General features: G+C 42.4%; 1 protein-coding gene across 2 annotated transcripts; it reads right to left on the bottom strand.

Annotated features, from left to right (window-relative positions):
• Nucleotides 1–1,509: 1,509 nt before the first annotated feature.
• Nucleotides 1,510–25,384, bottom strand: sts (steroid sulfatase (microsomal), isozyme S). 2 transcript variants are annotated; one of them, XM_040014813.1, is made up of 11 exons: nucleotides 25,257–25,384; nucleotides 23,939–23,996; nucleotides 20,066–20,238; nucleotides 18,517–18,638; nucleotides 18,133–18,255; nucleotides 15,650–16,055; nucleotides 15,433–15,569; nucleotides 13,099–13,236; nucleotides 10,650–10,809; nucleotides 10,304–10,425; nucleotides 1,510–1,983 (listed from the first exon to the last, which is right to left on the bottom strand). In XM_040014813.1, the coding sequence occupies exons 3-11, from the start codon at nucleotides 20,218–20,220 to the stop codon at nucleotides 1,631–1,633; spliced, it is 1,716 nt and encodes a 571-aa protein (XP_039870747.1). In that variant the 5' UTR covers nucleotides 20,221–20,238; nucleotides 23,939–23,996; nucleotides 25,257–25,384; the 3' UTR covers nucleotides 1,510–1,630. The 2 variants fall into 2 exon arrangements, with proteins under 2 accessions (XP_039870747.1, XP_039870748.1); XM_040014814.1 differs by lacking the exons at nucleotides 23,939–23,996; nucleotides 25,257–25,384 and adding an exon at nucleotides 23,168–23,390.
• Nucleotides 25,385–26,649: the final 1,265 nt, after the last annotated feature.

Genomic DNA, 26,649 nt, shown 5'->3' with positions numbered 1-26,649 from the left:
TACCTTGGCCTCCAGTAACACTGTGAGGAACCTTGGAGTCATTTTTGACCAGGACATGTCCTTCAACACACATATTAAACAAATATGTAAGACTGCTTTCTTCCATTTGTGCAACATCTCTAAGATTAGAAATATCCTGTCTCAGAGTGACGCTGAAAAACTAGTTCATGCATTTATTACTTCCAGGCTGGACGACTGTAATTCATTATTATCAGGAAGTCCAAAAAACTCCCTGAAAAGCCTTCAGCTAATCCAAAATGCTGCAGCAAGAGTCCTGACAGGGACTAGAAAGAGAGAGCAGATTTCTCCTGTTTTGGCTTCCTGTTAAATCCAGAATTCAAAATCCTGCTCCTCACATACAAGGTCTTAAATAATCAGGCCCCATCTTATCTTAATGACCTTGTAGTACCATATCACCCTATTAGAGCACTTCGCTCTCGCTCTGCAGGCCTACTTGTTGTTCCTAGAGTATTTAAAAGTAGAATGGGAGGCAGAGCCTTCAGTTTTCAGGCCCCTCTTCTGTGGAACCAGCTTCCAGTTTGGATTCAGGAGACAGACACTATCTCTACTTTCAAGATTAGGCTTCAAACTTTCCTTTTTGCTAAAGCATATAGTTAGGGCTGGACCAGGTGACCCTGAATCCTCCCTTAGTTGTGCTGCAACAGGTGTAGGCTGCTGGGGATTCCCATGATGCACTGGGTGTTTCTACTTCAGTCACAGTTGACATCATGTTCATACTCTGCATTCAATTATTAGTTATTATTAATCTCTGTCTCTCTTCCACTGCATGTCTTTATCTTGTCTTCCTTCTCTCACCCCAACCAATCACAGCAGATGGCCCCGCCCCTCCCTGAGCCTGGTTCTTTCTTCCTGTTAAAAGGGAGTTTTACCTTCTCACTGTCGCCAAAGTGCTGCTCATAGGGGGTCATCTGATTGTTGGGGTTTTGTTCTGTTTCGTTTGTGTTATTGTAGGGTCGACCTTACAGTATAAAGCGTCTTGAGGCAAATGTTGTGATTTGGTGCTGTATAAATAAAACTGAATTGAACTGTATACAAACATGTCAGACCACACTACACTTTTGAAATCTAGCTGACGTTGTGTTTAAAGTCCAAACTGTTGCTCAGCTCACAGATGGTCACCATATTCTCTGGAAACTAGTTCAACCAAGCCTGATTTTCTTTACCTCAGCTGCCTCAACTAAACCAGAAAATCAATATCAGATCGTGGGTATCACAACAACATTTGTTAATCATTCATGACCCCCCCCCCCCTTTGCAGCTCGTAGCTCTTAGACTTGTATAAGACGATTCTCTGAACTTTTATTGAGGTCTAAGTCTCATAATATATTTTCTGATTTTACAGCTGACAACTTTACTGTGTTAGTCGCTCAGCTTTGTTGTTATTCAGTCTATTGTATTTTATAATTGCCACCTGTGTGCTGACTAGATTTCTAAATATGAAGCTTGTGTTACTACATCGAGTGAAATAAAATCAGTGCAACAGATGACTGCGCCCTGACAAAACAAAGGTTTAATCGTGGATTTGAGAAGTTCATATGAAGTGTCCATATTCAGATTAGTGTGACTCTAAACAGCAGCAAGGATCTTCCAGTGCCGCCTCCACAGAAGCTTACTGGTACAGCTGGCACTGACAGAGCTGCGTGACTGTGGAGCAGCAGGGCTGCAGCCAGGGCTTCCACATCAGGTTCGCGTGACTTAACTGGTTCTCCACTGGCTTCAGTGAGCGCCGATGCATCTTCACAGCTTCCTTCATTGTGGCCAGGACAAAGTGAAAGGCAGGCTCAGTGTCTGGGGTCAGCGGTGTGCTCTCTGATGGGTCCTTTGAGAGATCGAAGAGCAGAGGAGGATCGTGGAAGGTAACGTGCTCCGGCGTGCAAAAGCAGATATGTGTATGGAAACATCCCGTCTTGTTTTCTGGGTAGAAGTTTGGAGTGAAGTAAAAAGCTTTCCACACCGAGCTACCTGAGAACGATAAATGAAAGCACTCAGTGCCACTTTCCTTCCATGAAGCAGGGTGTTGAAGTGCAGACTTTCAGCCTTAAATGTAAGACTTTTACAAACCAAAGGAAGCACAACATTTATACATTTTCAGATGCATTAATTCAACAAACTAACAATTTTATTTTAATGCTTGGATGAAAATCTGTTGTAGAAAATGACCAGCTGGAGTCTAAAACCCATGGACATCAACAAATGCAGCATTTCTTCCTGAGAGACGCTCCGTCAGGCATTTACTGCATCCACCTTCAGTTTGTGGATCCTTCTGGTTATCAACTGAAAAGCTGCTCTGCAAGATTTCGATCAGGTTTCTGCAGCATTTGTCTGAATCTGAGCAGAGTACAGCCCTGTGCACGTCACAGCTCACCCTAATAAAGCTTCATCGTGTTTGGGCCTCTTATTTAAAATTACAGCGAGAAGCTATAAACTGTTAATTCAATATTCTCTCCATGGACGCCCCTCTCTGCCTTACTGCTGCTGTCCCAAAGTGTTAAAAATAGCTTTGCAAAGTCATGTTTTCCAGACTCATACATGTTAATGACTTTGGTTCTTATCTGTTCTAGAGTGTATTTTGTGTCATGATGTGTAACTTTTTGAGATCTTTTATCCTCCTTGATTCATCAGGTCACACAGTATCCAGTTAAACTCAGCTTTCCATAAAAATGGATTCATCACAGTCAGTTGCTGATTCGACATGAGGGGGGATTACCCTAACAGCTATGGCCACGTAGGTTTAGTTTCTTTCTCCTAAATCATCATTTGGAAACTGCATTTTGTATTTACTTTGTCTTTGTCTAATATTAAAATTTGTTTGATGATCTGAAACAGGATGTGGCAAATGCACAGCACTGTATATCTGATACATTTGATGAGGGAATAACCTCGCATGGTCATGAAACTGCTTGTCGTTGAACTACCTAATTCATTTTAGATCTCTGCATGGAAGTGGCTGTAATTCAGTTAATGCATGTTTGTAAAACCCCTTAAATGAAAGCTGAAATACTTCAGTCACATATGGTTTGAAAACTACAAAAAAATGATGTCTTTGTCCAACAAGTTATGGACCTAACTGTAGATGACCAGCCTACTGGATCTCTGCAGCAGCCACATGTTATCAAAAGGTTGATGAACAGAATCAACCTTTTGTAAAGTGTGTAATGTATGTTTTGTCAAATAATATCAAAGAGAAACACATTTTCCATTTGCCTTTTTTCATGACCTGATATGGTACATTACAAAATTACACCCTGCACAGGCCGCCACTCGGTCGCAGAGCTAACACTTACAGGCAGACAGCCGTTCACACTCACAATCACACCTATTCACAATTTAGAATAATCAGTTAACCTCACACTCTGCACACAGTGCTAACAACTAGCTGTTCGATATAACCATATATATCGATGACGATATAAAAGCGTCCATCGTTTCATTTTACGCTGTCGTTTGTTTCGTGGTGTCGCAAAATAAACTGTTTACAGCAATATTTTTCATTGTTTTTCATTGTGGCTCCGCTGTCCGCTTGTTTGTTTTCCACATAAACCTTTCACAATAAAGCTCAAGATCCTTTTGAGACTTTTCAAAATAAACTGAATCACGTGAAAGAGCATGCAGAGAGTTTACGGATGAGGAGCAAAAAAAGAGCCGTCAGGTGCTAAAAAATAGAGCTTAGACTCAAACTTTGAGAGAAAACGGCGCCGTTACAGCTTATGTCTAAAAATGTATCGTTTCATGCATCGGTTAAAACACTCGACTCCAGGTACATGACGCGCAGCTGGAAACACTAAACGCAAGTCGAGCTGCCCGAGAGTCACAGAATTTACAGAAAATGTTACATTTTTGTGATTTATATCGTTGTCAGGACGATAAATGTCTGAGATTTTTGTCATATCGCACAGCCCTACTAACAACTGCACCACGGTGCTGCCCCTGGATCTAGTTCAGCTAAATGGGCAGTTGCTACAATACACCTGGGATTGTAGTTGGTCAGTTTCCTCATTTGTTGAAAGCTCTGGTCAAACATTTCCTGCAGAAGGCTTAAAGAGCCTTCTAGAAGCTCGGACGGCCTCAGCCTGAGCTGAGTGTGAGGAATCTGCAGGAAACGTCTGAAGTTGTTTTCATCCATGCACTTGTATCATTTGGTCCATGTGACGGCTCACATCACCTGCTGGTTTCATGCTTTCACTTTTTAAATTTTAACTCCAAACACGAGTATGGAGCCATGGTATACTTATTGTCCATAAACTCTATAATGTGTAATAATATAGTATATGTTTCAGTGTGATACAGATCAGCAGTGGTCAGGCACTTTGGCCAAACTGCTGTCTTTAAAAGTGACCATAAATAGAAATGCAGCAGCATGCTCAGGTTTTCAAATGAGACCATTGCTGTTAATGAACTCCATTCTGTATTTTATTAACTTGGAAAAACTACATAAGTAACTGTGGAATCTGTGAAAGTTCAGCTGAGAGATCTTTTCAGACTGTCTTGCGGTGTCAGATCTCCCCTGAGACCTTCTCTGATAGTCAGGCCAGGGGACTGTTACAAATATTTAAGTCTGCTTTGGATGATTGTTCTCTTGAGGAAGCCAGCCTCTTTTCATCTTTGTATGTTGACTTCAAATAGCATCAGGAATATGACCTCAAATACCAGAGTTTGTATCTGTCTGGTACAACGTGATCTTTGTCCTTTAGTTTGGTATGTTACATTTTAGTAGTTTATTAATCTATTTCAGAAGTGGCCAACCCGCAGCTCCTGAGCCGCATTGTTATGGATAGGCGTAGCTTTGGGTCACGTGGTGTCAGTAATAGTGATTGCTATATCACCTGTTCACGGCCCGAGGGAAATTTTGTGAATGAGTGGGTGATGGGGGAAGTCGACTTTTGCTGACCGCTCAAGCTTGGAATGTTTTTGATCACTGTTTTCTACGGATTTTAAGGATTTGATAACAAATAAAGGAGTTTTAACTTGGAACTTTGACTAACGTTTTAAACAGCGGGCGCGTCAACATTATTCCCCTATTCAGCTGCTCGGCGACTCAAAGGCTTGACAGTCGCCAATATTTGTCAGCAAAAGTGCGACGGCAATGGAGCCTCCCGCAATCAGCGCTGAATAAACGCCGATGCGAGCCCACACACCGCCGCCACTACACCCATAAAAGCGGCTAGTCTGACAGATAAGGAGAAGACGACGGTGGTATGTAAACTGTGTTTTTGTGCTGCGTGTTGTTTGTTTGAACGCAGTTTGGATTCTGACCATACGAAGCTGTTTTTGTGACACGCCCACCGCTACGTTTGCTGTTGGATTTGGTGTGTGTGTGTGCTGTGGCTCTGCAGGCGTTCAACTGAGTTTGAAGGAATCGCTGTTGCCTTTGTTTTGGATTTTGACATGCTGCTTATGTTGAATGCTTAAAATGAGTGGATCACAGGCTGCATCTGTTGTTGGAAAAACTGAAAAGGATAAAAGAATAATTTCCCTCACTGAGAAAGCTCTTGCAAACAAAATTGAAACCATCCAAACAGATCGGAAAAGGCATGTAAACAAAATGAAAAGTGTTATTATGTCTCTTAAAGAGCTAATGAAAGATGATAAAAATCATTCACAAGTCAAAAAACAGTTTGATGAGTTAACACACCTGTTTAAGGATGCCAGTGCATGAATCTTTACTTTCTCTCATCTCATTTGATGAGAAAGATAAACAAAATACATGGTTCTCAAGCATCGCTAAATACAATAAAGGGTTTATGGAGGATGTTAACATATGGCTTTCTGAAACTGATAAACATTCAGGGAGGCCATCATCTGACAAAGCACAGTCACAGGAAACTTCCCTGGGAGGAGAAGTGGAGGTTCGAGAGCACACTGGAAAAGAACCACAATTATCTCTTAATCCTCAGAATGATGTTAATGATGACGTGTTGCCATCCGACAGTGTGTCAAATCAAGGCAGTAGGTCAAGCTCAAGAGTATCATCTACTTCATCTGCATGTCTCAGGGCAGAAGCTGAAATGGCCGCCTTGCTTGCACGTCAACATATGCTGAAAGAAAAACACTCTCTTGAAGAACAAGAGGAACAATTGAGGAGAAAGAAAGAACAACTTCAGCTTGAAGCAGATATAGCTGCAACTGTTGCAAAGGTGAACGTGCTGAGAACTGGATCCGCTATGCGGAGCGTCGCTTCACGGAAATCTAATGGAATGGAATCATATTTTAAAACAAAGGGAAACAGCCTTGAAATTCTTAATGCGGATGCAGAGACTTTTGTTCCTCAGACGCTTACAAAAGGAAATGCAATCACTGGGAATGCAGAGCTTCAAGTAAAAACAGTGCAACAGAATATCAAAAGGGAAAGGCCTGTACCAGCTTTTATGGGGCCTTCTGATGCTTTTGGATCAATTCCACCTTTGCCTAAGACACAAGCCGCTCTTCCAGTAGCCAATGAAAATCTGTTGTCCATTATGGAAAAACAAAATGAATTAACTTGTATGTTGGTCCATCAGCAAAGTCTTTCTTCACTGCCCAAAAGGGAGATTCAAACCTTTGACGGTGACCCTTTACATTTTCAGGCCTTTATGCGCTCGTTTGAACAGGTCATAGAAGCAAAGACTGGCGATGCTGGTGACTGCCTGCATTATCTTGCACAGTACACCAAGGGGCAGCCCAATGAACTTGTTAAAAGCTGCCAACATATGTCTGGAAGTGCTGGATATGTAAAGGCAAAGACTCTGCTGTATGAGCACTTTGGGAATGGACATGTGATTGCATCTGCCTATTTGAACAAAGTTCACTCATGGCCACTGATTAGATCGGAAGATGGAAAAGCTCTTCAGGCATATTGTTTGTTCTTACGTGGATGCTGCAATGCAATGGAAGAGATTAATGATCTCTCTGAATTAAATACACCTACCAATATGCTTGCTGTGATTAGAAGACTGCCATATAAGTTAAAAGACAAATGGCGAACAGTACCATATGACATTCAGGAGAGGCAACATCGCAGAGCCGCATTCATTGACATTGTTTCCTTCCTTGAGCGTCAAGTTAAAATTGTAACAGATCCCATCTTTGGAAATCTATGTGACGTTCCAGCAACACATCTAGCAGCCAAGGGCAGCAATGGAGGGAAATGTTCTCCACATCTAAAAGCTAAAGGAAGTAGCTTCGCCACAACAGTCTCTGACGTCGAGAGACAGAATCAGATAGAGGCTCAAGATCGTCACAGCACTGTGAAGGCTTGTTTTTTCTGCAAAGGCGGACACACACTGGAGTCATGTGCTCTGCTTGATAAGAAACCTCATGATGAGAAGATTTCTTTTCTTAAAAAGAACCACATTTGTTTTGGCTGTTTGTGTACTGGGCACATAAGCAAAGAATGCAGAAAACTCCTTTCATGTAAAATCTGTGGCCTCCGACATGCAAGTATACTCCATATTCACCACAAAGAGAAGAATGAAGTCGAACCTAATAATGAGGCAGATAACATTCCTGTTACGATCCAGACTAGTGGTCTTACTGGGGCCGGTGAACAGGACTGTAAGCTTGCCATTGTGCCAGTTAAAGTAAAATCAAAGAGAGGTCAAAGAATAGTGGAAACGTATGCCTTTCTGGACCATGGGAGTTCAGCATCCTTTTGTACAGTGGGTCTTATGGACAAGCTGAATATTGCTGGGAGGAAGACAAAGATTCTCCTGCGCACCATGGGACAGGAGAAAGTGGTGGACAGTTTCATTGTACCTGAACTTGAAGTTGCTGGATTGGACAGTGACATGTACTGTGATATGCCTAACCTCTTCACTCAGCACAAAATGCCTGTAGATACTGGTAACATCCCAAATCAACAGGACCTGGTTGACTGGCCACATTTGAAGCATGTTCATTTGCCAGAAATTAAGGCCAATGTTGAGCTTTTGATTGGCATGAATATGCCCAGAGCTCTAGAACCTTTGGAGGTCATCCGGAGTGTAGGTGATGGACCCTTTGCCATCAGGACTGTGCTCGGCTGGACTGTGAATGGGCCACTTAATCGAGAATGCTGTGGAAGGCCAGGATGTTTGGCAACAGTTACCGCCAACGGAGTTTCTGCTGTCACACTGGACAAGCTATGGAAACAGCAGTTCAAGATGGATTTTCCTGAGAGCAGCAATGATGAACAGATGGGGCTGTCAAAGGAAGACTTGAAGTTCCTGGAATTGGCCAGCAAGACGGTGACTTTGGGGGATGGGCACTACAGCATTGCCCTGCCACTAAAAGACCGAGACATAAGAATGCCTGACAACCGTGCAATTGAGCAACGAGCCTTAGGTTTGAAGAAAAGGTTCATCAGAGATAAAGACTTTCACAAAGACTACACTGCCTTCATGACAGATCTTATATCTAGAGGATATGCAAAGAGAGTCCCAGTCACAGAATTAGAGCGCCAGAAATGGGGAAGGATTAAACGTAACTTTGCTCCTGGAGATGTGGTCCTTATAGTGGATGATTCTGCACCTCGTGGTTCCTGGATCATTGGGAGAGTCACCGGAGCTGCACCAGATGAAAAGGGGTTTGTGCGTCAGGTCTGGATTAAGACCCCAACCAGCCATGTGTGCAGACCCATCACAAAGATATGCCTTCTTCAGGAGGCTTCTGACCCATGACTATGACATTTTGACACAGTGTGACATAACTAACTTTGAATTGATTTTAATGTTATGAGATGTACATTACGGACTGACTATATTTAGGCTAAGTGCTGGTAACCTCTGGCCTATGACTGACTGACCATGTGCAGACAGAAGAAAAGAAGAGAAGACATGAGAAAATAACTTTGGTGGACTTTTTGAGTATGTTATGTTGTCTCACTGGGTGTCTGTGATATGATGAAGTGTGTGTTGTGAGTTGTGGTGTAGGATGTGTAATTATTACTGTAAAAATGTAATAATTAGGGGCCGGAATGTTATGGATAGGCGTAGCTTTGGGTCACGTGGTGTCAGTAATAGTGATTGCTATATCACCTGTTCACAGCCCGAGGGAAATTTTGTGAATGAGTGGGTGATGGGGGAAGTCGACTTTTGCTGACCGCTCAACCTTGGAATGTTTTTGATCACTGTTTTTCTACGGATTTTAAGGATTTGATAACAAATAAAGGAGTTTTAACTTGGAACTTTGACTAACGTTTTAAACAGCGGGCGCGTCAACATTATTCCCCTATTCAGCTGCTCGGCGACTCAAAGGCTTGACAGTCGCCAATACGCATGCAGCTCTTTGCCTGGTTTCATGCAGCTCTTATATTGAAGTTTGTGGGGGTTTTTTTAATCTGCGTGTTCGCTTCGTTTGAGTTTAACACTGTATTTTCATCAAATGCAAATGTGCGTGAGATGGAAATACCGCAAAGTTTCCCAGTAGGTGCGAGTGTCATGATGGGTGTGACCCTGTGTTTTGTGTTTGATTTATACTTGATTATTGCAAACAAAGCTTGGAGTTTCTGTTTCTGTGCCCTCCCCATGTTTCACGTTTGGTTCCACTGCATCATCCACAGGGAGCAACTCGCGTCTAAATCACTGAAGTTAGACAACGTCATGAAGCCTGTGATGGAAATCATCAACTGCATCCACACACATGCACTTAACCACATGCAATTCAAGAATCTCATCGCTGAGCTGGACCCGAGGCTTCCAGGTGACCTGCTGCTGCTGCACTGCACTGTGAGGTGGCTGTGATAAACCCAGGCACTCTCTCGCTTCTTTGAGCTTTTGGATGCCATAATAATAATAATAATGGATTGGATTTATATAGCGCTTTTCAAGGCACCCAAAGCGCTTTACAATGCCACTATTCATTCACTCTCACATTCACACACTGGTGGAGGCAGCTACAGATATGGCAGCCACAGCTGCCCTGGGGCAGACTGACAGAAGCGAGGCTGCCATATCACGCCATCGGCCCCTCTGGCCAACACCAGTAGGCGGTAGGTAAAGTGTCTTGCCCAAGGACACAACGACCAGGACAGAGAGCCCGGGGATCGAACCGGCGACCTTCCGGTTACAGATACACTTCCCAACCCCCTGAGCCACGGTCGCCCATGAAACTGTTGATGGTAGAGAAGGACTATCCTGAGCTCTCGGACCTCAAGTGGATTATGGATCTGGTCTTTTTGGTCGACATGCTGTGTCACTTGGACAGACTGAACCTGACCCTGCAGGTTAGGTTAAAAATGCTGCCTGACCTGGTGCAAAGTGTGTTTGCACTTGTCAACAAACGGTAGAGGTTATCAATACGGCTTCATCTTTCTCTGTTGCACACTTACTGTTTTGGGGATGCCATCTGACAGCGTTCAAGTTGGCATTACAGTAGTGAAAGAGAAATTCATGCTTGGAACGTCCAGCTCTCCCCTGTAGCAAATCCATGAGGTCATGACCATCTATCTCCCTGCAGAAAGAAAGTGAACATGAATTACAATGGTGGCTGCAACTGATCAAAGCCTCTGGATTACCTTAACACCCCACTCTTCATTAGAAAACATGTTCCCTCTGCTCACATCCAGGATTCCCCTCACTGTGAATCGCTCTCACTGCCTCTCCTTTCTTTAAATGTGACCTAGATTTCAGGCTGACATAAGGAAGGAGCACAGTCTCACCGCTGTGCAGCCTCACCTGTCCTCTGGGACTGAAGCTCCACTCAGCTGCACCACAGTAGGAAACAGGTCCATGTTGCTGGTGGGCTCATCTATCTGTCTGCCACCAGGGATTTTCCCAGGCCAACGTAAAATTCCAGGGACCCTGATTCCTCCCTCCCAATTCGTGGACTTCCCTGCTGCTCGGTAAAAGGAAAAAAAAGAACAAGAAGTCATGAAAATAATTCTCATCCGGCTACCAATTAAGCCTAAATGATAGCACTGCACCAAATCCCCACTGAGCCGTCTGCACAGGTGGTACTGTCATTGTCTACATTTGCTCTGCCGGTGTGTCTGCGGTGCTCTGCATCACGATTACAAATGAGCTGATCATGTTGAACTTGGAGCTCATAAATCTTAAACAACATCTGAAACACAAGAGAGCATAACGGCACAGAACCACCTATTTTACCAACATGAGCTAGACTTACACTCCAGGCTATTACGTTTTCCTTCATTAAGTTGAAATCCCAGTGGAAATCAATATATTGTGTTTACAGCACATACCAATCGAATGTATTACAGTTGTAGTGGTCTGTGTAACTGCATTCCTGTTGAGCGCTATGCTGGCATAGCTTAATGCAGTACTATACATTAAGCATTGCCTCAGCATGTGCAGTGTGAAAACAGTGCTGGGTTAGTAACTAAAGGCACAACTGGCTTCTTAAGATTCGCCTCCTGCAGAGATGAAAGGGCAGCGAGTGGCTGCCTTACAAAAAGCTGCTCTTTGAATCAAACCTGCTGAGTCCCAACAGAATCCCTGACACGGGTCTGCTCACTGCAAACTAGTGAATGTGAATCAAATGAAGAATAATATTGCTAACATTTTTAGATATGGAGCTTTCGGCACATCCAACAGCAGAGCTTCATTGTCTCATAATTACTTGTGAATTTTCCTGAAGGAAACCGAACGAAGCTCAGAGGCAATGATCTGAGTCCTGCGTGCTTGCAGTTTATTCCAGTGCACTGACTCTAAAAGCAACTCAATTTAAACCACTTAAATATTTCTTTGTTTCTCTGTTTGCTTGCAGGTCATTTTCTAACACAGCCAGTCTTTTAAATGTAAATGCTTATAACTGGTACGTATTGTAATATATTGTAAAGCACCTTTAGTGCTCAGTAAGACTCGAAACATGTCGTACAAATGCTACTCTATTATTGTCAAAGGAGCTTGCACAGACATATTGCTACTCTATTATATTCTGTTTACATAATCTACTTCTTTAGCTGTCACTGGGAAGAAAACGTAATACTGTAGCAGTGAAATGACATAAACACACTCAGCAAAGTTAACTCTTCAACACATTTAGCCATCTGCACCACCCTGGTTGTCAAGTCCAGAAACTCCACATTCACAATGTGGCTGCCCCCTCATTACATCAGTAACCGGCTTTGATTGATTGATTGATTGATTGATTGATTGATTGATCACCTCACGACCAGCTCCCGATCATCAGTCGTTTGGTTGTAAGAAAATCCAACCTGTTTGAAATCCTGTCGGCCGTCGTGAGGGCGTCACCGCAGCCTCTCACACTGCGCACGCACAAACACAGAGATGGAAGTGAAAAGACAGAGCAGCGGTGCAGCGTGTGATCTGGACACAAGCGATGGAGGCACAACTTGTAGAACTTTGGAAAGCTCATCCGAGCCTTTTCGATGTGGCCTCACAAAATTATCACGACCACAACAACCGTGAAAATAGTTGGATCTACACTGCTGCTCAATCACAGCTGATCAATGCTTTTTATTAGCAATTTAGCAAAGTTGATGGTGTGTGTGTCTGTGTGAGTGAAAGACAGAGAGCGAGAGATTTTTTGTTATAAGCTTCATGTTACGGACGCACAGTGTGAGCACTCAGGTCGCATCAGAGCATCGGGCCGTATAGTGTGAGACCTGCATCGTGACCTACGAACTTCTAACCCCTGCGACTCAATCCAGGGGTTAGAAGCATCAGCACGGCGTATGCCCAGCTTTACATGCCCTCCAGAGAGCCTGTTCTTCAACAGCTTCACTGGCTGCCTGTAGATTATACAGTCACTTGCTAAATATTGCTTCAACCTGGTCCCTCCCTACCTGTGCTCCTCCTTTCTTAGGTCTTTGTTCATCGCTCACCTTGTTGTTCCCTCTGGCCGTCTCACCACAGAGCAGAGCTGATCTGTTCCCCAGCTCTGGAATGAACTTCCTCTTGATATCAGGAATATCTTCCTTATTCCAAACTGGCTTACTCTCTTCAAGCACTGACTCTAATTGTTTTCTATCCTTTCGCTATTTGTTTTTATGCTTTGTAACGTGACCTTTGCTTTTTTCAAAGGCACCCACAAACAAAATGTATTATAATTATTAACTAAATGGTTAAAATCCTGCTGATGTATACAGGCAGAAAGGTCATTACAACCAAGAACAGTTTTCCGTTTTTCTTCTCGGTGTACCTTTATATATTCCGTTCGATCCCCCGTGGACATCGCCTCTGGCAGAGATTTCCTCCAGATGAGCCCCATGATCTGAAGTCAAGTAAACAAGAGTTTTTCCTCTCAAGCCGAGTCTGTCCAGCGTCTCCATGAGCTGACCTGAGAATACACACAGTGCAAACTCCAGTCTGTAATTATTTGGAAACATTTTTCCGTTTGAGTATGAATAACAACGAGAAAGAGAAACTGTAAAACAACACGTGTTAAAGCTGCCAGGCAGGAGGAAAAGAGGAAGACCTCAGAGGAGGTTCGTGTTTGTCGTCAATGATGTCATGCAGGAGAGTGGGTGTGACAGAGGCAGAGGGACAGAGCGGGATGGATGCAGATGAACTGTGGTGACCCCTAAACGGAGCAGCTTAAAGAAGGAGGAAAAATACATCTTCTATATTAGATTGGTCAAAGTAGGCATCAGTGCTCGCTGGCTGCTCTGCTTTCTTTCTGCCTCTCTCCTCTATCTGTGCACGTGTGTTTGTGTCCTCATCTCATCAAGGCCACTCTTCACTGGACCGTTCAACAACACAATGAGTTAAACCTTCTGTGTTTGTGGTGCCTCCGACATCCTCCAACACCAAGTTTTTCTTCTGTACATTTCCCTGGATTCCCCTCCTTGGTGTGTGGTGGGTCGAACCCTGAGGTGGACGGTTTTATGTGGATTGTCTTCCCCCCGGACCCCTGGAGCACTATCCCACTATTCGCATTGTGTCTTCGTGCAAATATACTTTCACTGTAAACAAACACACTGAACTTTGATCTCCTGAGTCCAGCGTGCCCATCAGCCTTGACACAGGGATTGTATTGATCATGTCCATCATTACTACTGGACATTAACTTTTTTCAGTCGCCAAAAACATCAAAGAATACTGTGTAAGAGACACTTTAATTCAATTCAACTTTATTTATACATCGCCAAATCAAAACAACTGTCACTTCAAGGGGCTTTATTTTTAGACCCTAATATAGAGAAAAACTGTTGGCTTTGATAGTGCTGATGGAGAAGTAATGACTATTATAATTGTAATGACAGAGAGACCTATTAACACATAGTGACTGAAGAAGAAACTCCCAGTGCATCATGGGAATCCCCAGCAGCTACACCTATTGCAGCATAACTAAGGGAGGATTCAGGGTCACCTGGTCCAGTCCCTAACTATATGCTTTAGCAAAAAGGAAAGTTTGAAGCCTAATCTTGAAAGTAGAGATAGTGTCTGTCTCCTGAATCCAAACTGGAAGCTGGTTCCACAGAAGAGGGGCCTGAAAACTGAAGGCTCTGCCTCCCATTCTACTTTTAAATACTCTAGGAACAACAAGTAGGCCTGCAGAGCGAGAGCGAAGTGCTCTAATAGGGTGATATGGTACTACAAGGTCATTGAGATCAGATGGGGCCTGATTATTTAAGACCTTGTATGTGAGGAGGGAAGGGAAGCAGGAGAAATCTGCTCTCTCTTTCTAGTCCCTGTCAGTGCAGTAGTTATGCTGTAATAGTTGTTGATGATGATGCAGTTCTTCACTCCTATTTATACTCCTCTATACACCAATATTGCATTTAATTATTAGTAATCCTTACCCCAATCTAGTCGGCTCAGATGGTTGAGCTTCCTGAGCCTGGCGCTGCTGGAGGTTTTCTTTTAAAAGGGTGTTTTTTCTTCCCACTGTCGCCACGTGAGACTCATAGCGATTTGTCTGATTAGGGCTTCTCCCTGACATGCAGTATACTAAGGTCAGGTCATGATAAACACTTGAATTAGGGGCAAACCTATATGGGTACATTTAAAGCTGTTATAACATATTATGAAATGCTTACAGCTGCACTAATTTACAGTCTTAACAGGTTTTATACAATAATCAGCTCAATCTTTTCTAATATATTTGTGATAAATAATTTGAGCTGATGATTTGACGAGAAATGTATAAACAATATTTCCTATTTTGACTACAAAGCACAGTGAGATCAGTTCTCCATCCACAAGGTTTTAAGTGGATCTCCTCACATCTTCCATCTCGCCTCACTTACTGGTTCTTCTCTCCTCTGCAGCAGCAGGTGAAGCGGGGGGGGTTTCACAGAGCCCACCCTCCTAACATGATAAGATCGTGACAAGATGTAATTGCTATGACTACACACTTATCTTCTGTTCCCACTTTAACGATTATTCCTGAAGGCTCTTTCTTTCTTGGTGTCATTTGACTGAACTGGGCAAAGAGGAGAGGTCGGAAGCTTCTGGGCTTTTTTTACTGGATTTGAAAGAACTGACAGGCATAGAAAAGCAGCTTTTCCTTTAAACAGACAGAATGACCTACCCACACTCCAGTCCACCTCCTGCACAGCGTCCCCGTAGATACCGTGGCGGCTCGTTCCTCTGAAAGCGGCTGAAGCAAAGATGGCTGTGTGGACTTGGAGGAAAGAGAAAAGGAGCAGGAAAGGCCTGTTTGAAGTTCTGCAGAAACAAACAATGACTATGAAACATTGCAACAAGAGAGTTTTCAGATCCAGGTGAATCAGGAAAGCTTCACGTACCGCTCTATGAAGTCCACTGCCTCGTGGACCATCCTCTGTGTCATGTTTTCAGACTTATATGGCTGCTCCACAATGCTGTGGTCCCTCAGGAGAACACAGTTTAAGTATGGGACAGCCATGATGAACGCTATTGGCAAACCAGTGACAAAAAGCAACAGAAACATCAAGCTCAGGATCGACCTTCTGCCGATGACCCCTCTGTAGTGCAGCACAACTGCAGTGAGCAAAACGATGCCCATTGTTCTGTATGGCAAATTTTTATGGAACTGGAAAATGGTGCCATGTCCAGGCTGGCAGTCCCTCAGGTTAGTCAGAGGGACACCGAAGAAATAATTGAAGCCGTGGTTGTTAGGGTGGTGGCAGTGATCGTCACGGCTCTCACAGTTCAGGCCCAGGTGCCATTTTCCTGCAGACAAGAAGAAGAAACAAAAACTCAGAAAGTAGAAACGCGATTAAGCTCGAAGCCACAATAAGAGAGTAAACTGTACACGTCCTATAACAAACAAATCTCACTACGGTTACGGGTATAAATATTGACATCAGTGTGAGCTGCTAATAATGCTCAAAACTGTCTGCGATGAGCACACGAGACACTCGGCCAAAGACCTCTTTATTCAACTTGTCTGACATAACATTTAATGCTGTACTTAATAGACTGGCGCTTACATAGCACCTGCTGTCTGCATTCATGCACCAGCTTTTTCTGAGCCTAAGCACTTTTACCCGCGTGTTCACACACTCACAGGCACTGGGGTCAACTCAGGGTTCAGCATCTACCTCAGGATACCTCAAGACAGAGCCTAGGGGATCTGGGGCATTCACCACCTCTCTCCTTAACCTGGCTTCAACCAGTCTTTCCCATAGTGTACTTCATGGTATGGCTCATCAGCATTAAAGCTCTGTAGTTACTACATCTGTGCACACCACCCTTGTTCTTCAAAACTCTCCATTCCTCAGGCATCACTCTCTGTGACTGTTAAACAGTCAAAGGTCCACTGCCCTGTCTCCTACACATCTCCAACCAACCACCTTTTCACTCTTCATACACCTTCATAGCTGCCCTCACTTCCTCCTTTCTTAACCTCTGCACTTCCGCATTCAGCCATTCCATCCTATTTGCAAAATCCACACCATCGGTCCATTTCTCTCCTTCAGTTCAATTCAGTTTTATTTATATAGCACCAAATCACAACAGTTGCTTCAAGGTGCTTTATATTGTAAGGTAAAGACCTCAAAAAGAAGACGCCACACATGTCCATTAAACTCTGCTTCAGTTACCACGCTGGCAACATTCAACGTCATCCTTTGATTTCCAGCTTCAGACTCATGATCTTGTCTGACCCTCTCTTCACCTGCAAAACACTATTCACATAAAAGTAAAGATTACCACGACTATTTCTTTCACCGTGGCTCAGGGGGTTGGGAAGCGCATCCTTAACCGGAAGGTCGCCGGTTCGATCCCCAGCCTCTCTGTCCTGGTCGTTGTGTCCTTGGGCAACACGCTTCACCTACTGCCTACTGGTGTTGGCCAGAGGGGCCGATGGCGCAATATGGCAGCCTGCCCCAGGGCAGCTGTGTCTACAACTGTAGCTGCCTCCACCAGTGTGTGAATGTGAGAGTGAATGAATAGTGGCATTGTACAGCGCTTTGGGTGCCTTGAAAAGCGCTATATAAATCCAATCCATTATTATTATCATTATATTCCATGTAGAAAGTGTGAATCAAGCTGCCGTGCTCCTGGCTTTGCTTCCCTTCCACTTGGTCTCCTTCCATCAGCACACTGTTGGCCAACAGCACCAAAGGCAGTTACCATTAACCTGGGCCCCCCACAGTGTGGAAATCTTACTCTTAATGATTGACATGTTTGATTTGGCAGAGACTTTACACCAGAGGGAATAAAAAATGCACTGGCTTGTACCTGTAAATGCACTGTGCTGTCACGATCTCAAGCTCTATACACACAAACAGAATTTAAACTAATAACACACAAAAATCTGATTCACAGGGAAGGATGGAAAAATCAAGTCTCTGTACTAAGACCTGTCTACAAACACAGCAACATAATTGTCATCATTAAGTCATATCAGCAACACAATCTAAACTGCAGATGTTAGAAACCTTCCAAATCACTAAGTCGAAGGTAACCAGGACTGCACTGCAGTGTGACCAGTGTACCAATGGTTAGACTCCCAATGACACTGGGAGTCTGCCAATGAAATGCCTATCCACAGTATACGTTGCTCATTTCCTTCATGCTGTGTCTAAAACAACTGCACTGGTAAGTTCACCAGCTTAGGCTCTACATCAGACAAATCACACCAAAGTACAGCACTTATAACGTCAGCTTCTAAACATGTTTCTTGGTGACATAATGCTTTTTCAGCGTTTCCACATATTCATATTCATTCCTAACAGATGTGTAAGGGTCTGACAAGCTTTTTGTTGTTTTTGCTAATAAGACACATAAGATTCATGCATCATACCTATGAGAGCAGTCTCGTAGCCTTGTTGTTTGACAACCTTGGCAAACGTAATCTCCTGGCTGGGGAGACCTCCAGATGCTGCATTATATAAAAAGACACCTGGTCTGATATAACCAGCGATACCTGGAAAGAAAGAAAAACAAAAACAAACGTGTGACTTCAGCATGCATAAAAAAATGACTCAATTCACAACAATGTGCATAAAGAGTTTTATAGACAGTTTTATTGTAATTGGGCTCAAAGCGATCTTAAATAATTCACTAAATGAATGGCCTCTGTTAAAGGTGTTTAACGCTCCTGTATTCTGGAAACTTCTCCACCAGGCCAACATTGAGCACTGCTCCTGTCGGGGAAGCTTGTTTCTGTCTGCAGCTTTTAACTGGCCTGATCGCACTGGGTATCGTCCGGTGAGAAACGCTGCCCTGCTGGGAGTGCAGAGGCTGGCTGCAGCAATGTGGTGGGTCAGCTTCACCCCTTCCTTTGCCAGCTGGTCAATATTGGGGGTCCTGCAAATCACATCATCAGCAATTACAGAACAGGTTTCTCATCAAAGCAGAATATGTCAGACTTGTCAATGCCTGAAATAAAGTTAAAGCAACTTATCTCCAGCTGTTGCCCAAGAATCTCTTGCTCAGTTCTTAATGCCCAAATTTTCCAATCAATCACAAATCACCACTTTACTGTTATTTTACAAAATCAATGTCCCTGTTTCATAAAAAAGGTCTTATCAAAGAAAAACTATGACTTAGATAAAAATCAGTAAACAAAACTAACCGGGACACGCCGCTGTGATCATTCTGAATCTACTCAAACACTGGAGATGAACGTAAATATTTGAAAGCACCGACGTCTTTGCAGAATTAAAGCTCTATTAAAATTCCACTCACCTTTACTGTAGCGAGACAGAGAAAGAAATATCAGAAAGAGAACCTCGACAAATAAAACTTACTGCATGGAAACAAGAGCACAGGAATAAAATCTCATTCAACAAATATAAAATGGCACGTATGTATTTTTATTATTGCACTTGGATGCAATAATAACTGCTCGACAGCAGTCATCTATAATAATATTGCCCCTACAAGCCAAAACTCCCCAATGGGCAGCACTCGACAGGAAGAGACCTTGAGTAAAACCAAGCTCGACGAAAGGCTCTTCACACAGAGGCCACAACAGGAAACAGGACAAGAAACAAATGAACAGACAAAGAAATCTTTATTCTTAATTAGTCGGCCCCAATTAAGTCAAAGGAGAATTTTAGAGCAGTACATTGAGTCAGAGGTAGTTTGAGATTGATCTGAAAATATCTTTTAAAAAAGTTCCCTTGATTTTTGTACTTAGCTCACATAGGCTTCATATTAGCTGATATTCCTGGGTAGCGTCACTTTAGTATAATAAATGCTAAATGTAGCATTAAATAAAGCAATAAATGCTGAATTTATGTTGTTTGCCCAGTGTCCAATACAGTGAAGTAATCCCAAATGATAATATCTCCTGTCATGGTCCTGGGTCTGTGGGTCCAGTGTTTGTGAATATTCTTTGAATTAGTTCGTTTCTGGTTATATTTGCCAGTCTTTTATGAGTCCTCTCTCCTCTACTGGGCTTCCTGTAGTGTATATCCAAAATATCAGAGGAACATGTTGTGCTCTTCTACCCTCTCTGCAGCCTGCTGTCCTGTTTATCTACAGATTCAGTAGTCTAACCCCCCCCCCCGGACAACTGTGAACAGTTGAACAGTGAACAATCAACAGAGCCACAATCAAAGATATTCACTGCAGTATGGGAACAAAACGGCCTACAATAACAGGAGGTCAAATGAAAGAGTTCTGGGAGCAGCAGCTTCCCCCCATTTCTGCCAATCACGTCTCTAAGAACCAGTAGCCAAATTACACTTAAGCTTCACCAGCGTCAGTGAGAAGCAACATGTTCTTACCTCAGTGAGTTATTGCCATAACAGCCGAGGTCTCCAATTCCCAGGTCATCCACCATTATCAGGACAAAATTAGGCCTGTTGGTCTCCTGCAGAGAAGCACTGTTCACCTCTAAGAGCAGCAGCAACAGAGAGGACAGTGGCCACGTGGACTTCATGCTGTCAGAACAGAAACACTGGAAGAAAAATCAAACCACATGTAATTGTAGTGTAAAGATACACTGACAGGTACCTGTATTACAGCCTGTAGTATTCTGGAGTTTCCCACCAATGACTCTGAAGCGTCCGTCAGTCGCTGTCAGTTACCGATGAATATAATTTAACTGACCATAGTTGACCATAGCTTTGACGCTACAGTAACATTTTCACAAGCATTTCACAAACCGTGGTGAAGTCATTAACCACGGACTGTACTCGTGTCTTCTTCTAGTGCTTTTAATCATGAATAATACAAACTGGTTATGATTCCAGCCCACGGTCGAGTGAAAGGTTGACAATGAAGACTGTTACAGGCAGCATTAGCAACACGTTCTCACTCCCAAAGCGGAACATTTTACGCTAGGTGACACATCGTCAACACATTACGCTTTCGGCTACCCACCACATTCCTAAATGACGACCTCGGAAAAATGAGGAAATATGAGAACCCTCTGGACTCAGTCTACACATGTTCGCTCTTTTTCTTCAAATCGCTTACAAACACACTATTTAACATCATTAAAGTCCTGGTTAAGGTCGGGGATAAGGTCATGTTTAGGGCTGGAATACAGGGCTGGAACGTCTATTACCGCGGGAGCGTCATTGCACTGGATTTCATAACCCTCCACGTACCATAAGAACGCCGAAGGTCTCCTTTTACGTTCCTCAGGAACGCCGCGGGATGTGACAAAACGTCGGCATGTTACGCCTCGGGAGTGAGAACGGGCTGGCAAGAAAGCTGAGAAAAAGCTACTAACTCCTTTTACTGCTTTACATTATATTTTTATTACTTTTTTACATTTACACGCTTAGTCCCTTAATTTTAGAAACACGGGAAACTTGAACTGTCTGGATCAGTGCTTAGAAACCATGGTGGAAATGGTGTCCCCACACTTAAAGCAGCCACAGCCTAATCTTGAACAGGTAGGTTAGTAGGTTAGTAGAGTCCATGTGAGTAAACTGGTGGCACAGCTGTGGATGCATATAAGACAAAACACAGAGCCTGTTTCTGTGACATGGGAAAATCAAGAGATGTCAACAAAACACCAGGAACAGAACTGTGGAGCTCCATAAGTGTGGCTCAAGTTTGAATACAATTGCAATTAAGAAATACAGATAGAAAGTTAACAAATATGTTTTTATATTTATCAATCTAAAAAAAAATAAACATTTAGTCTGATTTGATGTTACAATTAAAAAAGTGTTTTTATCTGAAGAGTAAATATGTGGTTTCAACTGTAGATTTGATGATTGTCAGCACAAAGAGGGAGAGAGGAACAGAGAGGGAGATGGAGGATGAGGACAGAACAGAGATGAACAAGAGCAGGTGAGACACACATGTTAGTCAAATGGTTGTTTACCAAAAGTATCACCGTATCATAGGTCCTCATGTATCTTGTACCTAGTTTTTCTTTTTAGGTTTGTTATTTTTCAAATTCTATATTTATTAAGTTCTGCAGGCTTGTTTGCACAACAAGGATAAATAATTATATAAACTTTTCTCAATCTAAATATTGGACTTTGGTACAATTAAAAAAAACAAGTGTAGTGCAGGTCTATGATGATTTTTACTGCTACTATCATCTAGCTTTCTGGTTCTGTCTTGGTTAAGTCCTGAGTAGTCCTGATTTTGAACTGTTGTAGTCCTGTTTTAATTCTGGATCAGTTCTGGGTCTGGTTGAATTGGGGTTTAGCCCTCATGTCTTGATGCAGCCCCGACTTTGTTCTTTCTTGCTGCTTAATTAAAAAACTAGTTTAAGGTGTCCTGCATATGTGATATATATTTTTCCTATATGAAGCCATTCTTTTTTGAACAAAACTCAAAACAGAGCCTATTAATCTTTCAGTCATTTGTACCCCCCCAAAAAAAAAGAAAAAAAATTGCATACTACCCTTTAGGGCTAAGCCCCGGGTGTTTCAAATGTCTGGCTCCGCCTCTGCCTAACACTGAAGGTAGAAAGTATGAAATCACTTTTGATTATTGACAAAACTGAAAACAGCATTACTAACAATTACTAATGACATTCTTATGCACTTGGGAAATATTTGATTTCATTCCCACTTGACCTGCAGCAGGTGACACCATTGATCATGCCATTCTGATTGATGAACTATGTTGGTATCTGTGACACAGCTCTCATATTTGTAATAATACGAATTCTGAAATGTACGTATAAATTTAAATGAAGTCCCTCAGGGCTCAATCCTTGGACCAATTCTATTTTCATTACATATCCTATCCTACTAAACAGCTTCAAAAGCATCTTCTGTCATTGCAGATGATACACAGCTGTAAGACAAACAACCTCAACAGCTACCTCAGGCAATCTTTCACTGCCATTAACTAACTGGATGTCTCAAACTGACACTGTTTGGGTCTGGCAGCTTCTCTGAGGAGAGCCCTTACATCAGCCCTCCATCAGCAATATCAAATCATCTGATAAAAACCTTGGTATTACTTTTGACAAGCATTTGAATCTCACATATCAAAGCTTTTCCCAATTGTATGTATTTAATCTGAAACGTTGCAAAAATGAAACATTTAATGGTTTCCAGTCATTTGGATCTCTTAGTTCCACTAAACTTTAATTTGTCCTGGTCTTGATTAACTCTAAACACTGGCACCTTATAACTGCAGCTTATTTCAAAAATCAGTCGATTCGGTCGAATGAATCAGTGGTTTGTTTAACAGAACTGTTTAAAACTCATTTTTGTATGTTCATTTGTTCTTAATCTTCCACCTGTTATTTTGATTATAATTCACATGTGATGTGGAAGTGTATATGCAGGAAGGAGTGTAACTGTCATGATCCTGGGTCGTTGACCCAGCGTTTTGTGTTTCTTTTTGGGTTCATCTTGTGTTTGGTATTAATTCTTTGGGTTGGTTGTCGTGTTTATTATCCCTACCTGTGTCTCCCCTCTGTGCTCCGTTCAGGTCCCTGCATTTTGTTGTAAAACAGTCTGTGTGTTTCCGGTTTTACTTTGTATGTCTGCTTCTCATCATGTCCATTAGTGTCAGCTGTGTCCACCCCTGCATGTCATCTCCTCATTACCTAGTGTGTATTTATAGTGTGTGTTGGCTTCTGTTCATCGTCGGATCGTCTGTGTTTGTCGGTGTAACTACGTCTCGCTGCATTCTCCATGCTTAGGTTTGTCATTTAGTTTTCCCAGTCTAGGTTTTCAGTCATTCGTCTTTTCTCACTGCCTGTTCAAGTCGCTCCACTTCTGTAAATAAAACATCACTCTCATCACCAGTCAACTGCCTGCATTTTGGGTCCTTTTCCTCCTACACCACACGGCTCACCCCGCCAGCCGTGACAGTAACGCCACGAGTCCCAATGATCCACTTTGATTAGAAATGTTCCTAAATGAGAGTGATGACCAGAGGTAGTGTAGTTACCATAATAAGAGATGCTCCAATTCCCCAAATACTGAGGAAAGGAGCTTTGGTGCTTCCTATATCAGCTCTGTTGGAACAGCATACACTGGGCCATCTTTTCTTAATAGAGAGGAGAAAATGCTGTCCCATGATTCACTGGGACAGACCCTCCGGTCATTCATGAAAACAACAACATAATAAACAAAGTTGTGCAGATCATGTAAATGTTCATTATAAATGCATATTGGCATTCAGTTCAATTAGTGAGAATTGTGTGATTATCATAAATTAATTTTTACCTCAGGTCTCGTGGGGTAAGTGATGGATGGAGGGAATTTTACTGCAGTCACAGAAATCCTAAACAAGGAGGAAGGAAGACATTCCACTAGATCAAAGCAGTTAAATAAGTAATTAGGACATTTACATATAATATTTAAATATTAACAAAAATTCCCACCCGTGGGATTAATAAAGGTATCTTATCTTAAAATAACATGCATTTGATTTTATAGGCTAAAGGCCAGGATCTACTGTGCTATAATTTATATATTATGATGCAGTCAGTTTGCAGTAATAACTCGCATTCTGCCAAGAGCAGCAAAAACTAGTGGCTCAAAAAACCGCAGCCCTGAGCAGGGAGAGTCTCGTCCCATCCAAAATCAGTGTAAGCTCAGGCTTCACGCACGTTTGCCTCTTAAAACAGTGAGGCAGTTCAAAGGAGCCTGAAGGGAAATCAATGTGGTTTTGATGGAAATCTCTGACCACTGTTTATTATTACAAACTGCAATGTGTGTGAAAGCAGACCTAACATCATTTGCCATCAGATGACGAGACGTTCCAGTTACTTAGTAGCACATTATCACATGGAGATTATTCTAACGCACTAACACGGATTCATTCATAGGACATTTCACTTGTATTCGTTACAGATTCTTCAGCCAGACGTGGCTTGCTGTGTGCGCTCTTCACACCTCACTTCCTCACCCTGCGCACCGAGTGATTTAGGACGGAGAGTTTTGGCACTGCGCTCACAGCTTAAGTGCCAATTATGCAATCGTTTTAAAAACATCTGCCACTCCTTAAAAATCTCGAAACCTTGATTCTAAAAATGATCAATATTGTTTTTTCTTATCCAAGTAACCTGCAAAGATCAACAGGGTAAGAACACGTTGGTGAAGCATTTCTACAATTTCGTTGGCACATGTTCAATGACAACAAAGGTCTATTCTATTCTATTCTATTCTATTCCATGCGCATGTTGTCACCCATCTTCTCCATACTGTAGTTTCCACACGGCGAGCACGCAACATCACACTACATCACGCGTCACGTCAGGTTGTTGTTGTCAGAGCACCGTCCTTTTCTCAGTCAGTGTTCAGGACTGTGTGTCTGCATGCGGGAACATTTATCTTTAATGTGTGGCTTTATCCAAACTGCTATAAATTTATTCTTGTTATTTATTGTTGTTGTTGTTGTTACTGGTCTCCATCCTCTAACAGAGGAGTTTTAGTAGCAAATAACTTTTGCCTTTGAGTTTTACTTCTAACCTGCAGATAAATGAACAGAGTTCGAGTATTCGCACACTTGCTCCTGCAGACAGACGGAAGTGTTACTCACCTGCTGAATGACAGACGGTGATCCGGAGCGCAGGCTGTACTGTCTCTGTGGGACGCTTCTCAAATCTTGCAAAGTTGTTTGAGCTCCTGCTGTGAAGCCAGAATCACGCGAGAAGTGGGGGCTACTCTGTTTTTCCGTTTAGCTTTAGTAAATAGAAGTACTTCCTGTCATGAATTTCAAAACAAAACTCCACAGTCAGACCAAGGAAAACAATGGAGAAAACGTAATTAAAAATTCGCCCATCATATTTGACTAAGCCTGCACCGCCTGTCTTTGATGCTCAGCTCAGGGTTACACTGCTGCTCACAGTACAAACTACTGGCAAATATGTGACCGACATGAGTCATGAGTCAGGCCACTTTTTAGCCCTTTTTCGATTTAAGTCATTCAAGAACGTGATTATGATCCTGTCTTATTTCACCACCTCGGTGATTATTTATTGTACTTTTCTTTCTTTCAGAAGTGTCACTGACAGCACCACTGTCTCAAACCTACACACATACACAGAGATGGTACAAAGAAAATGAAGTGTTTATGTAGCACTCTTCTACTCTGCTTGAGCATTCAAAGCACTTTATACATCATGCCTCATTCACCCAATAGTGATGGGATTTCCGGCTCTTTTTAGAGAACCGGCTCTTTCAGCTCCCAACCGGCTCTTCAGGTTGTTTTGTTGCTTTAATTAATTTATTATTAACAATAATATAAAATTATGCACAAAATGAATTACTAATGTAAAAAAACGTGGTTTTATTTATATGTTTATATATAAATATATACGGTGGCCCCTAGAGACAAAGCACGTACAAACTCCAAAACACATTTCTAGCATTAACTGAACTTCCAAACAGAGCTACTAGATCACTTAAATTACACAGTTGAAAGCATGTGTGTATTGTTTGTGTATTTATACACAAGCACTCATATATATTCAAATAATTTTAAAAAAAAGTTCATTTACCTGTTACTACCACACACCAAATCCGGTCGTTGGTAGTGATGTTCGATTCGTGAACGAATCGTTCAATACTCGAGAATCACTTTACTGACTCGTGAATCATGATTCACAAGCCCAACTGACTCACTGACTCATCCCTGTTGCTGTTAGCAAACTAATTCCATTAGTAGAAATACATCTAGCTTATAATTAAAATTGTGGGGGGAAAACAACAGCCAGTTTCGTAACAAAAGCATTTCTGCCCTGAACTGGAAGAAAAAACCCTGAGTAGAAGCTCACATCAAGAAAATAGCTCCTCGGTTCAGAGTAGCATCACGCTGCTAACATGCTAACAGCACATTTGAGCTACTCACCCCCTCCCTTCCTGTGCTGAATCGTAAGCATAAGCGAATCACTCAGGACTCACTCACCCTCTCCCTCCTGGCTCACAGCTTC

The sequence above is a fragment of the Simochromis diagramma genome, unplaced genomic scaffold, assembly GCF_900408965.1.
Source record: "Simochromis diagramma unplaced genomic scaffold, fSimDia1.1 OVJJ01000165.1, whole genome shotgun sequence".
Classification (NCBI taxonomy): Eukaryota; Metazoa; Chordata; class Actinopteri; order Cichliformes; family Cichlidae; genus Simochromis; species Simochromis diagramma.
Note: the sequence above shows the minus strand (reverse complement) of the source record. Positions and strands in the feature narration are given on the sequence as shown.